The sequence below is a fragment of the Trachurus japonicus genome, chromosome 12 (genome assembly GCF_045865225.1).
Source record: "Trachurus japonicus isolate A0001 chromosome 12, Traja_1.0".
NCBI lineage: Eukaryota > Metazoa > Chordata > Actinopteri > Carangiformes > Carangidae > Trachurus > Trachurus japonicus.
Genome location: NC_140918.1, coordinates 14,175,212 through 14,193,115, shown reverse-complemented (window position 1 = coordinate 14,193,115; position 17,904 = coordinate 14,175,212). Strand labels below are relative to the sequence as shown.

General features: G+C 41.2%; 1 protein-coding gene across 4 annotated transcripts in view; it reads left to right on the top strand.

The window, feature by feature from the left end:
* rgs3a (regulator of G protein signaling 3a) overlaps positions 1-17,904 on the top strand; it is a 148,487-nt gene that overhangs the window by 81,920 nt on the left and 48,663 nt on the right. For all 4 annotated transcript variants that reach the window (XM_085793322.1, XM_085793324.1, XM_085793323.1 and 1 more), the window contains one exon: positions 5,094-5,228. In XM_085793322.1, coding sequence (XP_085649448.1) covers positions 5,094-5,228 — 135 coding nt within the window. The remainder of the gene's footprint in view (positions 1-5,093; positions 5,229-17,904) is intronic.

Genomic DNA, 17,904 nt, shown 5'->3' with positions numbered 1-17,904 from the left:
TATGCATTAGAAAACTGAACCACCTCTTACATCTGGTGTCCTGCAAAATAGATCGCAGTACAAATATTATAGAAATCTCCATCCTGCTCCGGATGATTCCTTCCTAAAACATACAGTCTGTAACTAGCTGTCAACAGTTTTCTCATTTGCTGACATGATTATTTCAACAGATGTAATGCAATGATCCGCAAGTCACTGTCAGGAGAGCTGTCCCAGAGAGACGAAGCAATGAGCGTCACAGCGCATAATTCTGCAGCAGTGGCAAACAGAAAATAAACAAGGAATGGAAATTGATAGACACAAATGGATCTTTAGTATTCCCCTTAGAGGATCAGGGTTTTTGAGATACAATATAAAAGGAAATGCACCACTGTGTGTGCTGTATCACTCCTAACAAGAATGACCTCTGTGTTGTTGTACATCTGTCATCATCGGCTACTTCCCCCTTTTCTCTCTACCCAGTACAACATTGTGAATGATGTCAGCAAGTAGTTTAAGTATGCACCGTGTGACTCATATTTACATACCAAGACTGTGTAAACACGCACATTTCCTCTCTTTGACAGATTAGAGATGTACACCATCCTGCAGCTCTGACCTGTGGCTCGCCATGACTCACAAAGCAAACACTCCCAGCTGGTTGTCCTGTTTGTTTGTATCTCTAAAATCCTGTAAACATGTAGGTACAGTAAGACTGTACAGATAATAAAGTGTTCAGAGGTAGGTGCGACAAACTGTGAAGCTGGGTGATTGGGTTTGTGCGTGTCTGTACATGTGTGTGGGGATGCAGGTGCATGCATCCCTCTGGGACCCTGAACTGCTTTATTGCAGATGTGTTTCCTCTTAATACAGGACAGTGGGAAGTTGTCTGGAAAATCCTGCCCATATGAGGCAATGTTTTCTGGGGAGCCTGAGACTTGGCATTATTTTTTACAGTTTTACAAGTATCCATTACCAGTCATGTGGAAATTCAACATGCATCATGATCTGTCTGTCTGTTGTGAGGTATGGGGTTGAAATTCAGATTGCACACATCCTAATTTTGAGTGTCACTCCCCTGTCTCTAGGCAACCATGAAATCAACTGATGTCAATTAGTCAGCTACATAATGCCGTCGGCTAATACAGACAAAACACTGCTGTCACTCCAAACCAGGACACGCTGTTTATTTATATCCACTGTTGAAGACACATGCAGGCAAAACACAAACTTTTCCTCCATTGTCCTTGTTTATCAGATGTTGAGTGTAGCTATAAAGCTGATGGGAAGGTCAGAATTGTTGCAGGTATTTGGTTGTACTACAAATTAAAAAGATTACCCGGTGACTCGGCTTGGACAAAAGTTCTTTGCCAAAGTCGTTAATATTGAGATGTCAATATTTCACAGAATAATTAAAAACTTTGACCTGCACAGTGCTTGAGGAAAAGTCAGCTCCACCTTTCTTCATTGACTTTTCTGTAGACAATGGCTGATAATAAGTTATAAGTGATTTTGCTGCTATGATGATGATTTGCCATATGATGAAAGGCTAGGTAGTACGCATGCAATGTGTATAGAAATATACATATACTCAGAACACTTCCTTTTGTGACCACAGTCTTAAATATTACGTGAGCAATAGTTTTTCCTCCAAAAGTCTACTCCTCAGCATCCAGTTATTGCCACCTTAATGACTTTGCAGTTTCCACTTTACCCACTGTTTTTTTGCTGATTTTTCCTGATCTGCAGAATCCTGACGTGAGGACTCAAAAATAACCTTCGATAGACTTATGAGATTTTCACTGACAGCAATAAAGTTTGTGCAGCAGTTGTTTACATTTAAGTTGGTGTGTGTGTGTGTGTGTGTGTGTGTGTGTGTGTGTGTGTGCGCGCACATTCTTAGTATTATGACCCCTGCTGAACCCTTACAGACTCAGTTTCAGTCCAAATGATGGATATCTAAGAACATCAACATTGATTTCTGTCCGTTCTGGAAAAAACCCTGTTTCATCATCCCTCTGTGCAATTGAAAACAGTCAGGCCCCGTTTCATAAATCCTTTTTGCTATCTAACCTGCTTCCCTTTCATGTTTTCATGTCTTTATTCCCTCTTTCTGAATTTAAAATGGGTTTTTGTTTTTTCTGCCTTGTGTTTTTCTTTTGTTATTTTGTGTCTACTCCGTGTATGTTTGTTTTCTAGATGTGCCGACACATTAGTTTTTAATTTGTTTGTAACACTTTATAACAAGTACACACTATTAAGCATTAGTTAAAGCAGATATCAGTGGCACGGCCGTTTCGGCTAATGCTGTGTTCAAGGCAGGCTTTTGAAACCGTAAGTTACAGCTTCAAGTCACAACTACGACTTGGTAGCGTTCCAGGTAACCCGTAGCTCGTGTTTTTACCGTCCTGTTGTCTGTGAAAGTTCCCTATAACGGCCACTCGTAACTTCCGACCCGTGAACTCGTACCAGATCGAACTGGTATGACTTCACAGGAAGGAAAAACACAAAGTACGAGTTTCCTTGAACGCACCATGAGTTAGCAGCCCCCGCCCTTGTCAGGCATCAATTGGTCCTCGTGCTACGTCACCACATTCACGCGCATCCCTTGGCTGCACACACAGCCCTTCATGCCGTTCTCTCCCCTCATTGGATAACACTTGTATCCCACAAGGAAAATTTTCTCCTCGGGTTACAGCAGAGCAGAGTGACGGAGAGACTCGTGTTTAGGCTGAAATACTTCATGTAAGTGATTGCTGACGGAAAATAGGACTATTTAGGACTTATATTAACAAAAACATTCCACTGATATCTGCTTTAAGCATTAAATACTGAATTCATCATTAAAATAGTTTATAAACACAGTTAAAAATGCATTACTTATCATTGATAAGCACTAACTGTATTTATAAACTGCATACTAATGAGTATTCATGCGTTATAAATGAAGAATTCAGTATTTATTAATGCTTAACTAATGCTTAATAGTGTGTACTTATTATAAAATGTTACTTTTTTGTTTTTATAAAACTTGACATTATTACAGAATACACTCTGCCTTGTGTGCAGTACAATTCATGCTACATCAAATCTAAACAGTCTTAACATTGCCACCACTTACAGAGGCTTTAAATGCCTCTTTACCCTGCATTAGCGTCACTAACAGTCACAACTCTTTGGCCACCAAACCCTTTGTGCCATTAGACCCCACAACAGCAGCACTCCCATCTTCCACAGGATATTGAGTGACATTGAAAGAGACAGATAGTCCAAGACATTGCTCCACACCAGGGCATGCAAAAGCCCATGCAGCCAGGAAACAAATAAAGTAGCATCATGATTCACCAATGACCAGGGCAGTGAGCGTCAAGAAAAGCCCTGAGGACTTCAGTCAATCTCGGAAGACTTGCACAAAATGGAAAAAATCTATTTTTAGCCTGACTTGTGCCCAAAAATGTCAGGTCACAAATGTTTTGCCTGACACCGCCGGAAGCAGAGCCATCGAGGTAGATGGAAATCATCAAATTGGAGCGATAAGAAAAAGAAAAAGAATAATAGATTCCTATAATGTTGTAGATTAATCAGAATAAATAATAAAGGAGACGGTTCTTCAATCTCATTTATGTAGCAGCATAGGTGGAGGAGAGCAGCAGATGTCAGTGTGTATGGGTGTTTGAATACATTTGCATAAAAATGTATGCATTGGATTATGTGAGGGTGGCTGTATGAGGAGATGAAATGAGAACACATTTTACCTTTCATTCATATACCACCAGTGTTTTGTTGAAAGTATAAAAGATGGTAAAGTAGTCTCAGCAATGTCAATGAGGTCAATTATTACCCATCAGTATCACTGGAAAGAGATATGAAGTTTCCAGCTATGTGTAAAATAGTCAGAACGTATTTCCTGTTTTTCCACTTGGCCTTTATAACTCTGCTGCACAGAAACAACCCAGACTGGAAATGACACTAAGTGGCACAAAGTGTTCTTATCCTAGATATACTCCCATTAACACTCTGCCTTAAACTTTTTTTTTTAAGAGGTCTGCTCGGAAGCTGTTTCCAAATTAGGATTTGGAGCAAAACGCGGCATGACTTTCATCTAATATATGAAAGGTTTTTTTTCTTGCAAGATCTGTCTTTTATCAAACATGCATTGCTGGAATCGTGACCAAAAACAAATGAGCCCATTAATCCATTAAAGATTTGATCTGGACATCAAGTGGGATCAAACACAGATTCAGGACGTCCTGGAGAGTTAGCCCAGGGGTGTTTGTGTCCTTTCCAGTGAAAATCTATTTGATCAAACCCTGCCAACTCTAACTTAACCACTAGTTGTCAAATATTTATTCTCCTGTATTTCCCAGCAGGGGTGTATTGATTTGCGCCCTTTTGGGAGTACCATCTTGCCACTAGTCACGTAATTATTTTGTCAGCATATCAAATTCTGCCTGAAGTGGACACTGGCTATTATCTAATTTCACTAATGCTAGCGTTTTGCTGCCCACAGAGTCGTGCCACTTTACAGTGTGCGGTGTCATGAAAACAGAGTTAAAGTGGTAACTGGATGTACACAAAGATTCAAGAAAGCACCACTATGTACTGTATTAGTGGGGCCACTGTTAATTTTATTCTGCTGGACTCACACACAGACACATAAACGTGCTCAGAAACAACATAAAGGTGCAACGCCTACTGGACGGATCAAGCTCTTTTGTTAGTCATTATCCCCTTTGAAGGTACTCGCCGCTCTCTCATCACACGGACACACATGCGACAGACACTGGTAGCTGTTGTGTTACCGTCTCATCCCAGAGGGCCAACAGGACAAGGAAAAACTCTAAACTCTATTTTGCCTGTTATTAATTTTTCACATTCATACTTTCTACTGTAGTCCTCTAATTTTATTCTCTCTACCCATCTTGACCACTTTTCACTATCGAAGGATGAGGAGACACTTTATTTCTCTGACAGAATATGCCTAATTGCCTTATTTCTTTTCCTCCTCCCCTCTTCTTCCTCACCCCCTTCTCTCTCTCTCTCTCTCTCTCTGTCTCTGTATCTCTCTCCCCCTCTCTATATCTCTATACCTCTCTGCCTTTCTGTGTCTGTAGAAGTGTGACTGCCTGCTCAGCCTGGAAGCCTATTCAGCAGACCAGAAGCGCCGCGTGTGTCAGTGCCTGAAGGACAATATTGACAAGCAGCTCCAGCTTCACAGGAGGGAGCCTCCCGGTCCACATTTTGACCAGGTATGGCACATGGACACACACATCCAAGAGCATTTTCCAATTTCGATTCATTCCTAAACACATGAACACATGGCGGTGCATATATTTGTGCGTATACCCCCAACACAGATGCCCCGTTAACACCGCTCACTCTCAAGCATACACACTCAGTCGGTAACGCATGACACTTTCCTGCAGCTCGCACTGCCACCATTATAATTTGTCACTTAGGTTTTACATTTCTTTAGGGGAACTTTAATCCTGCCTTTTGTCTGCTTGCATTTGAATAGTTTCTCTGGCTTAGTGGAGTGTCAACTCAGTGTAAGTCCTGCTTGCCTCTGTTCAGTTACTGAGAAAGAGTAGAGTGTTTGCTATAGCAAATACTGCACCTCACATCCCATCCAGAGCAGCACTCTATGCTGACAGCTCTGGGAAATAGTATTTATTAGGGGTTAATCATTTTAAACAAGCAAAACTAAACTGGATTGAATGCTGATCAATGAGGTGCTGGCAGAGGTGACACCTAAGTAGTGTTTACCATCTGTAGGATTTGAGGTTTGAAAGCCGTACTTGAATGAATGTCTTGCTAGAGTACTGAGCAGGTGTTGTCTGTTGCTATAATCTTGTTCAGTAAACTGATCCTTTGGGTATATATATGATGAATACGGGAAATATCTGTCTGTGACTGTAATTGCAAACTGAGTGTGTTCACTGTTTGGTACCGAACAGGTAACTTTTTAGAGTGAAGTAGAACGATGAAGTCATGGCTCCGAAAGTCAGAACAGTGAGCTGAAAGACACTAAAATGCACCACAAATCTGAGGGGAGTTCCAAAACTGGGTAAAATGTCCTCTGTCTGTCACTGTGAATGGCTGAATACACAATCTCTTTTCACCCATCCAATATAAAAATATCAATTAGAGCCTCTTTAAGTCCTTTCTTACAATTCACCTTTGTAGACTTGTTATACATTTAGGAAGTACTCAAGTGGATCAAATCAAACATATTTCAATCAAAACCAGTCATGCCCAGAATGTCACATTTTATGATGCACTGAATTGTTTCTGAGAGAATGAAAATCAAATTTAATCACTGTTGGATTAAGTCATTACACCTCTGCTCTCAATGTAACACAGTGTTGGAGCAGGGTGCTGTTAAGGAGCCACTGATCTTTAAGAGCTCACTGGGCTTCAACCGCCCTGATTAAGATGGTGGCTGCTGGGGGGGAGAGGGGGGCTGTGAATGAGATTACCACGGTCCAGTTCAGTCATTTCAGCCATTACCTAAGGAATTCTTCTCAAAATCTGTTCTCTTGTCAGGTTTTCTAGTTCCTTTGATGCGCAAAGTTTTGTGAGCAATCAGGCAAAACTTTGGACAAAATAAATAGACACATACGCTTTGAATAAAGGGTTGTAATGCTGTAATGTGCCTTTAGCAGATTTCTATTTATTTTTTAGCCTTGAACACAGTGTCTATGTCTTGTTTAATTCCTACCTAATGCCCCCCCCCCCCTTGTCTTCATTTCTTACCTCTGACAGCAAACACAGCTCATTCTCTCCATCAATTTAAAGGTGTCCAGCCCAGTTGGTTTAAGTTATGCTGAAAGGTGATTAAAAGGGATAAATAGCCCTGTGTGTAGCTGGCACACCTGTTGTACATTAGAGCTTCATTTCATCAGCACATGAAAGAAGGAAACAGAGAGGGACAAGCCGACAGTCTTTGATGCCTTTCTCTCCCTGCATGGGTGTGTATTTATCTGTGTCCATATATGTGTGTGCCTGTTTTTTACCAGGATGACGCCTGAGTGGAAATGACCCAGAACTTGTCTTTGAATAATCTCCAATATTTGAATTACCTTAGCCTAGGTTGATTTTGCTCAACATGCTGTACAACAGATAAATGTCACCTCTGTTTAGAACATCTAAGATAAATGTTTTTACTACCGTGGGTTTTTTTTAATACACAAACTCGATGTGTACACACTCCAGCATGCCACTGAATCTTGGTGGGAATCGCACATACTGCTTTTCCTCCGTGCTCCCTCTCATGATCAACGTCAATTAATCGCACCCAACTGAATGGATGAGAACATTTACAAACATACTGAAGTGTTCATTATGCTCAATAACAAAAACAGCTTGGCAAGCATAGTCATGTTGGGTCACATTATGTCAATACCATTTACTCAGACTCCATTAACCAAACCAACGTATTGATCAGTATAGACATGGTAAAGAAACTGGTCTGATGTTTTCTTGGCCCACATACGGAAACGTTCAAAGCCAAACTAAATCCTCATGAAGTACCTGATGCTTGTGCAAAAGTTCAAGTAGAGATCAACCTTTCCTGACACACTCAGAAACGAATGTAAGAGGGCCTTATATAATGCGACATATTCCCTACTAAAAGGGAATATGCACTGGGGTTTAGTTAAGACAGGGATTTGTAACGAGTCTGTCTGAGTTGATTGGATTGCTCCAAAGTGGGTGTGGCTTAATTAATACGGGGTGAAACTGAGCTGTAGAGGACTTGTGGCATCGTTCCTCACCTGCGTCGTTAGATCAAGTGGCAGAGGATTAGGAGGAAGTGAATAGATTAGAGCACAACGGCAGAGGTTTGGAATGTAAACTAAAGTTTTTCCAAACAGACACTTTCTAATATATCTCCCCGCTAGCTACCGATAGCGTAGTGAGATTTTGTATGTGATATTTAAGTTTGCACTGCGAGTTGAAGATGAGTCATCGCATTTTATTTTGAAGAGAGGAATGAATATTTAACACACTAAAAACATTGAAAATGTATTTAAATATCAGTAGAGGTCACACATCCGTCCATCTATCCATTGATTTTCCTCCGTTTATCCCGGGTCGGGTTGCGTAGTAGAGATGTCCCTGAGGTCATACAACACATCCTATATAAAACATACAGTGTCATACTAATATTATTCTATTTTTTGTCATACAGAGGTATAATCATAAAATAATGATTCTATTGATTTCAATCCTAGATGTTTTCTTGTTTATTGACCAATTTAGCCATTTTCCTACAGTTGATTTGACATTATAATGTGGAGTGAACAAATACAAAATACTAACGAGGACACGTATCACTTTCACAACTAAACAGTGTTTTAGATTTGGCAGGCAGTCAATTGAACATGACTGCAGCCACAGAAATTCACACATCGCACATTGTCTACTAGGGTGATGTATCATTACTCCTGTGAAAGCTGATGGTACTGTATGCTCTCAGTGAGATTATACAGTAAGGATGCATGCAAGTCCCGTACTTTGGCATGAACCCTGTGTACCTTGTTTGAGTGGTTATTAGGACCTTTTACTGCATTACTCTTATTAAATGGAAATCTGAGTGGTGTCCTGAAGGCAGGGAAATACATGCTTAATCATAACATTTTACATCTAGACAAATTAGTTCACTTTTGATTGCATTTCTCCAGAGTACCTTAGAGGCAAATAGTTTGTATTCAGTCAACTCCAAATGTGCTTAATTACTGTAAATGCAAATCAGTACAAGTGATACGGGGAAGGGGAATGCCTTTGCAGTATCCTTTCTATTGCATGGGGGGTTAATGTAATGTATTTTACTTGACACCATGGGAGGTATCCTTTGGGTAATTTCATATTGGCAGATGAAAGGAGGACACTTCTATAGATAGACACATACCGACACATGTGGGTCAGATCCTTCCACTTTGCTCCATGAGACAACATAAAAAAGTTTAAAAGTGATGAAAGTCTGCTGCAATGTCCCATAGATGGATCAAACTATAAACACGTGTATCTGGATTTAAGGCGGCACTATCCACCTGTGGCAGAGTCATTAGTTTGTATGATCTACAGTTCAAAACATCTCAGAGAATTTTCCAGTGATTCAGCGTGGAAGAATGTTTCTTTGATAAAGCTTTAACTCCTCCGAGTGCTGCCTCATTGTTGCTGCTGAGTCGACACTAGAACTTGCTTTCTAAACTGAATCGAGTGCGTCTTTGATGCACGGTGTGTATTCCTGCCAGCGAGTAAGAATTGCAGCAAAGGAGCTTTGTAAAGTTACCCCTTGAATCACGCATTTCCCTTGTGTCAGAAAACTGCGTTTGTCCTCTCATGCACAAAGCCGAGTAAATCCACACTTAGCTGAAGCATGCACTTTCCTCAAGAGTTACGTTCAAGTGTGCAGAGAGAGCAGAATACGCTCCAAAGGCTAAACACCCATACTGTAGAAATCACATCTATTCTATCTTGCTCATGTTACCTTGTTCATTCATGTTTCTAAAGCCAACGGGGTTACCTCCGCCGCAGTGTTGATGTCAGCGGCTGCCCTAGTTCCTCCGATCCCTCAACGCTTTGATTGCTTCCCTTTGGAAAAATCTGGACATGAGCCCTTTTTCACTCGGAGATTCTCTAATCCTCCAGTCTCTGTGAGAGTGCAGCATGATTACAGTTTGCCAGTTTCTGTCTGGAGTGTCATTGAAAGTCAGCAGATGGTAAACAGAGGATTTGGGGCAAATGTGTACGATGACTAACTTCAACTCGAACAACCGAGGACTGCGTCTTTGTCAGTGCCGCACCGTGACAGAAGTAACAACACAAAGAGTTTGACGAGAAGACAAAGACACTAAAGACCAACTCGCAGCCTCTCAGTGAAGAGGATAAAAACTAATCACTTATATAATTCATAGTTTGATTTGTTTTTTATTCGTGTACACAAACAAACACTCAGCCTCGTGGGCTGGTATCAAAGAGCCATTAAAAGTCTCCAAGCTCCCTCCTTGGAAAGCTTCCGCTACATTCTTGTCAAGGCAGCATTAGCCACTAAGCTGCTGGAAAAATAAATTTGTTCAGCTGCAACACACACATGCCCTCAAATGGGAATTTAAGCAGGACGGGCCATTTTAGAAAATGACAGCAGCACTTCATCACACACTGTGTTTGATGAGCAATGTTGGCTCTCCTCTGAGTCAGAAGAGGAAAGCAAACTGTCTGCAGTAAAAGTGGCATACATTTTCTCCACGAGAGCTTGAGCTCACATGAACAGTAGGGGGGGAAAAAAAAGAAAAAGATGGCCGCTAATGAACAATGTGTGTCTGTTGAGGTTTGGACTCGGCTTGTTCTGTTCTCTTTCTCTGGCTGTCTCATTTCAAATTTATGAGAATCTGTTTTAGCTGCTGAACTGGTTATAATGCAGCATTCATGTCGGAGGAAGTAGTGACGCAGCGTGACAAAGACCTTCTCTCATTCCTCTCTCTGTCAAACTGTTTATTCATGATGAAATTTTATAATTCTGCGGCCTATCTCTTATCTAGTATTTGTCTACTGTACCATACCATGTCATTCCACTTAAGCCAAACAAGTAAACACTTGATCAATGATACATGAAGCTCACATCCTCCATTCATCCTCACTCACATCGCACTGCTACAGTAGGACTCGCTGCATTTTAAGCAGTGACACAAAATAACAAAAGGAGAAAAGAGGCTGATTGCTTTACTTCAGTGTGAAATGCATCAGACATCAGAATAATTCTCTCAATTTTGGCTGTAGAAGATTTTTAATGGCAACACACACTGACACCACCTTGACAGTGCCAGCTTGTTAGAAAGTGTCACTATCCTACTGTATTGGAGAAAAGAGCAACATCCTGTCTGATGCATCTTGTCTGTTTCTACAGTCTGTATGACACATGCTATGTGTGCTACAGGTGTCAGCCCTAACACCCTGCTGGGGTGTGTTACACTTCAGGCTCTAATGTCTAGCAGCACTAATCTTTACTCAGGTCAAAAGTTCCTTGAGAGGGTTTTTTCCCCAGCAAGGAGTTAAATTAAGTTATACTTTTAGGGTTTTTTCTTTCTATGTTATGTTAAGCCAAGTTAACTCCCATTAAATCATGTTGTGAAAAAAGAAAAAAAGAAAAAAGACATCTCTTCTATGCAGAAAAAAGGGGCGTGTATACCTGTAAGTATACTTACAGTGCATAAAGAGACAGCTTGGGGGGAACAATCGCTCACTCTTCTTCAAGTCAAGGTTGCCAATTATAATTTACTTGCAAAAACGCATTATGTTTATACTTTAGATCTAAGAAATCTGTTAAATGCATTTCCTTCCTCATAAAACACTCACAAAACCTAACATTTATAAAGTTGTTAGCAGTCATCTTCTTTTCCACCAATCCTTGGTACCAACATCTTGCTGGTATGTTCCCCTGCTTGTCACTTACCATGTCTGTCTAGTGTTTGGGTACTTAGCAGGTAGTGTACAATGTGTTTTTTGTTCTTTTTTTTGCCTGTGAAATGACACTATTAAAGCTGTGAGAGTAAACTGAAACATTAAAGCTGTGGGGCGGATACCGAAACACTGAGCCAACACTCTATAAAAAGCCCCACAAAGCTGAGGAGAGCTGCAGATACAGGTGATAATTATCACCAGATTTGGGACCCCTCTCACATTATCACATCATTTTCACGTTGCCATTGTCTGACTTGTTTTTATATATATATATATATATAGTTCTGTCTGATGTTGTGCATGTAATTTGTAACATAGCACAAGCTACAAGTTCACAGTGAGAAGACAAAGCATGACGAGATGTCTGGTGATGGTGATGGGGACTAGGGGAGTGTTAGTATCACATGGGCCCAGGCTTTGTCCCTTTGGCAGAGAGAGGAGATTCTCAGATGACAGTAGAGGGAACACATAAGAAGTGATAGTCTGATGACGGGCAGTGTGTTGAGGCAGTGACAGGCATGGCAGCAGGTATTCACGCCTAGAGTTGATAGGAGACTGCTTCACTGGGTTGCAACAAGAGATGCTGAGTGACACAATGCGGATGTGAGAGGGAAACTAACAAGTAGCAGAAAGAAAGAGTCCAGTAGTGGGAGAGAGTCTGCTAGGAATACAAATATTTAAATCGTAAAAACCAGATACTGGGAAGTTAGTGAGAGCACCACTACTGCCGTCAGTTAAAAAGAAGAGTACTGTTTTATGGTAGTAAATCTGAACTCAAGTGTAATGCGGGCAACATCTGTACTAGCACATGTTCACGTGATTGACATTTCTCTCGCTCTCATTATTTCTCTGCAACACACACGCTTTCCCCTTCATTGTCTCTAATTAGACATGGATGAATTCCATGTGTCTTGTCTTTTCACCTCACACACATGCTACACACACACACCACACACACACACACACACACACACACAAGCAGCACACTGCATGCTATTTTTGGTGTGTTATCGCTCCAAGTGTGACATTCAGATTTAGAAGTGGTTGAAGCGGAGCAGATATGAGGAACCGTGCTGAAATACTTGATGTACAGTCATACACAGCCGAGTTATGACGAATGGTGTTTTATGTTTCTAAGTGACAGCAGAGTAGAGTGCTGATCAGAGATCATCTGCCCAGGGGCTTAAATGCAGACCAGCGTTTACACCCAGCTGAGCTGTCAGTCACTAAGTGGGTGGTGCCATTTTGCTTCAGCTTCTTCTTTCTCTTTTCTTGAATGTTGTCATTAAGTGGGGAGTCCTGAACAGCTGGATCTCCGCTGAGTGATACAGTGACCTGTGTGGATACAGATGTGATATTCCTCCTGTGATGTGGAGGCTGTGCTGTAGTTTGAGCATCCCAACAAGAGAAAACCACATCATCACTGTTCCCTTTCTCTCCACCAGAGACCTCCTCTTCACTCTGGTCATCTGTCCCCTTTCTTTCCTGTCCCACCCTCTCCCTGTCTCTCCATCCGTTACACACACACACACACACACACACACACACACACACACACACACACACACACACACACACACACACACACGCATAGAGCTCAGTGATGTTATTCATTGTGGTCTGTAGCACAGGATTAATTCCCCTGTCTCTCTTTAAACATTAATGATTTCCCTTTGATGGAGTGGTGTTTGGCTTTATTTTAGTTCATCTTTAACTATTCATAACTGTGTTATATAATGGCAATTATGCATCCGCACAGGACCTGGTGTAGATAAGAGCCTCGTGGACTCAGTCCTAAGAAGGTACAGCAGAGCATGAAATCCATTCACATCCAGTTTTAATTATACACATTCTTTACACGGAAAAAAGACGCTTGCTCCACTGAGCATGCACTGGAGCTGGGATAATAGTTTAATTTGCAAATAACAGAGCTCCTTTGACACGAGGACATTTGTGATTACTACAAGTGTTTGATGACAGTAGCGAGACTGAGGACTGGAAAACATTAAGCTACCAATTAACAGGAAGGTGAAGAAAAAGAGCGCTGCAAGGAAAGAAAACTGGAAAACAGTGAAATCTGGTTCACCTGAAGTTGATATTCTACTTTTGAAATGTCAATCATTACTTTATAGATCATGTCTCCTGAAGAATAGCTTCAGCCAGAGTTAGTTAGAGAGGCAGAGGCAGCGGTCTGTGCAGTGTAGTTGACATTGTTTAAAATAGCTATTTGAAAAGCCCATTATATATTAGCACATGATATGATTAGATAAGGCCTGATGAATAGCTTACATGGCTCCCTTCAGGTCTGATGCAGACACATGGTCATTGTAACAGACAGGGTTGTTTGTGTGCATGTGCGTATGTGTGTGTGTGTGTGTGTGTGTGTGTGTGTGTGTGTCTGCGTCTGCACGTGTGTGTGTGTCTTATTAGGTGTGAAAGACATGGCCCTTAACATCCTGCTCTTTGATAGGTTTTGATTCACTGCTTTGATTTGCGACAGAGCAACTTCTAAAAATAGCATGTGGAGGAAGAGAGGGGGAGAAAGAGAGAGGGAGAGAGAGAGAGGGAGAGGGGGAAAATGAAGGACACTGACTGCTTTGGTCTCCTGAGAGTTGGTTGCATTTGATCTTTTCATATCCATCCCTCCCTCTACTTATTTAATACCTCATATTTATCCAGTTCCTCCCTTCACTCTCACACCTTTGTCTCACCCTGATTCCATCTGTCTTTTTTTTTTTTTCGTTTCCCTCTCCTTCATCAAATCCCGTTTTAGCCCCCTCTCGCTATCTCTCCCCTCACACTCTTTTTTCGCACACACGTTGGCACGCACGATATTACGGAGCTGGGGGGGAGAAAGCTGGGACTGCAGCAACAACACAGACAAGAAACAGAACAAGGAGGAGAAAAGAAGCACTGACACATCCAGAGAAACGGAGAGGGGGAAAAAAAATCCCTATTGGATTAGCAGCTTGTACCTATTGGCGCTGCACATGTGCTCTGTCAGTGTGTGTATGTGTGGATGAACTGTGCCATTCTTTGCCTTACTCCGGGACACACACCAAAAATAACACACTTTCTGCACTCGTACAAGCAAGCGAGCGAGCACACTACGCGTCCAGATGCCTGTGTCTAAGGTAATGTATGTAATCTGTCTCTATTGTTGTAATGAAGGTCAAACTGAGAGCTCTTCCTGCAGAGTTTATAGTGGAGATTACTATCATTGCGCTTGTTTGTTTGCTTTCTATATTCATATCTAAATGTGTAAGTGTTGTGGGGATTTGCTTTTGTTCAGGCTCTGTTTGTGTAAGTTGCACTATTTGCTTGCTGCAGTCACAGCTACGCTGTAAATGTTGCTCCAGGTGAAGTCACAACTATTTCCGTGTTACTCACATTTACATAAGAGATTTGAAACAAAATCACATTGTGCTTTAACTGCATTGTTTGAGATTGATGGTAGAGGTTTTGGTTTCAGTTTTTTGTTCAGCTTTCTGATTTACATATTCAAAATTTAAAATGTTTTTGCAGGACTTTTTTTTAAATGTTTATTTTGTTTGTTTTTCTGAATTGATACTACTTTGAGACTACAAGCAGACACTCGGACAGCAGCACTGGGAAAATCTCAGCTCTGGTGTGATTCACTCCTCAGTTAGTTGGGACTCATGTGGTTTCAGTGGCAGGGAACTGAAGCACTTCAATGTCTTTTAGCACCTTGTCTTTTATTTGTGCATTAGGACTAATGCCTTTTAGAAGCTGTTACACAGTTAATGTTCAGGCAGTATAGAGTGCTGCAGCAGTGAGTCCTAAAACCTGGCGATGAGTTAGCGATTTTGCATTTCTGGTTAATCCCTCAACTCAAACTGAACAGGTTTTTTAACAGTTTTTTTGGTCAAATGTTTGAAAAGAGCTGGTACACACGACTCAAGACGTTTCCATGTTTTATTTTATTACATAAAATCTGTCAGAGACCATAGTGCAGTATTTAGGCCTGTTGTCTGCTTTGATAATCTAAAAGCCAATTTAAAAATCCCATTGGCTTTCCTCAAGGGAACCCGAATGACTCTTAACTTCCTGGTTGTCCAACAATTAGTCGTCTCTCCAGCACTTTTGCAACTGAAGCAACCATTTTGAGTTCATGTTTGCTTTTACTCGCGCATAATCTGTTATCTGCTGTGTACAAAACCATGTCAGACGTTTGCGTCTTGAAAGATATTGTCACTGATGGAGAGTTGTTGACCTGAGCAACTGTGCAGAGAGACAGCAGGTGTGTTTGTCTTCTTCCTTTCAATGTCAAATGTTGCTTGTCACGCTGAGACACAAAAACCTCTTGAGATAACAGTGAGAGAACAAGGGGGAAGGTAGAAAGTGTGTGTGAATGAGTGAGAGAGGAAGACTCAGAGTACGAAGTGGTTTAATTAGACACTCAGGTACAGCAGGTACTTTTGTTTATCTAGAAAGACACTGATTTATAGTTCTTGTTAACCTTTTCTTAGATTTCCTGTTTTCTTGACGCTTACTGTATGTCACATGTATCTATCCCTTTCATTGTTTAAAATCACGGTTGTTTTGATATTGTTACATTATCAACTAGGAACTCTGTGTCTAGAATTAACTGTCTAAAACCTGGAGGTGTTCAACACTGACACTGAATTGAATTTGTGGTATTTGGTATTTTCTTTTAGAGCATTGCTTTTGTCAGGTACCTGATAAAAAAAGAAATCTCCAACCACCAAAATCAAGGTGTTGCATTGACTTGTATTAGGAAAAAAAGAGAAACATACACAGCTCTATGTTTGTTTATTATGTCTGCTTAACTCAAGTGACAGAGCTAAGAAATTAGCAGCTCCAGCGCTAATTCTGCCTGTCTTAATGTCTTATAGGACGTTTCCTGATTGGTTGTTCACAACTTAATAACCTCTGCAATTGTTATTGCTTGTCAAGAATAACATTCAAATCCCATGAAACTGAAGGCAGAAAGTACCAGCAGCCTGGTAGGGTTCATGAAGTCCTCCCTGGACCCGGCATTGTTTGAATAGAAATGGTACATTGATGTCATCCAAGTCAAGGATATTGTGGCAGGCTATGACTCAGAGCAATTATAGAGTGCAAACATATCTATATATAGCCATACAATACATATCTACAGTGACCTAGACAATAACAATAAAAAAAATAATGAAACTGTCGCTGCCAGTCAATCACAGCTGAGCGCTATGATATTTATTAAGGTTTATCAATGTATGCATTAAGTTAGATTGTTACATCCTCTTGTGTATAGCGCATGTGGAGAAAGGCATCTTCTTGGCACAGACCTACCGATCGTAAAGGTTTGGTCTAATGTGAGCATTTATATTTCACATTATTACAAATATTGATGTGATAATAATGTTCGCTTCAAAGCCACACCGTATGATATTTAAAGAAAAGATTGGCATTGACAGTTTTTACAATACGGCACAGTTCCGGTCTCATATATACTGTTAACCTATACAGCTGCATTGTGTGTGTGTGGGGTGCGTTTTAACTGCACATGTTGATGTGTGTTTACAATGGATATGTGTCCATTGTGTGCTTTGTGTGTCCTGTGGGACCTGGCTGTACTGTAGTAGTGCCTTAATGTCTTCACAAAGAAATAAAAGGGCGGAGGATGGGGGTGGAACAAACGCAAACATATGTCAGACGATATTTACAGACACACATCTGCAATCATGGAGGACATTATGGAGCAGTTAGTGTGTTTGGTGGACATACACACCACACGCTGGATGCATATGCTTGTCTCTGAGCTCGCACTGCTCATTTGTCTCTTCTCATTATCTGTATCTCCTCCCTCCCTCTCTCTCTCTCTCTCTCTCTCTCTCCCTTTCCCTCCGTCTCTCTCCCTCTTTCTCTCTCTCTTGTTTGTGCAGCTTGGGAGTCTACCTTCTTAGCCTCTTGGGCATTAGCTCTCTTCCCCTCTCTTTCTCTCTTTTCTGCGTCTCTGTCTGTGCACAGTTCAGTTGGCCTATAGTCCACACTGACTGAGTCTCAAACACCAGCTTCAGCAAGCCAGGCACAAACACTCACACCCCAGTTTGTCAGAGGAAGTAGGCCACTTTAATGGGGATGTGTGGAGTGCCTTTATCTGCCTTTAGTGGACTGTAACCTGGAACTGCTTCTCGTGCCAGGTAGGGGGGTTTTTATACCGTAACTTCGTCTTGATGTGTGAGGAATCAGCAGAGAGCTTTCACGCAAATGATTTTATGGTGTTTTTCTTTGGCTTTGGGAGAGATTTATTTCTTTTGGAAGAGTACTTGTGCAATTAGTTTGAGATGTTGATATTGCTGTGCTGCTGGGAGGCAGGGAGTGGTGTGGTCATATGGAGGGAGGATTGAATCAAGATTAGAGGAATGATAGGAAAAAAGCAATAAATGCTCATTTATCACGGGGCATCTTTATGACAGGCTCATATGAGGAGTCGGGTGT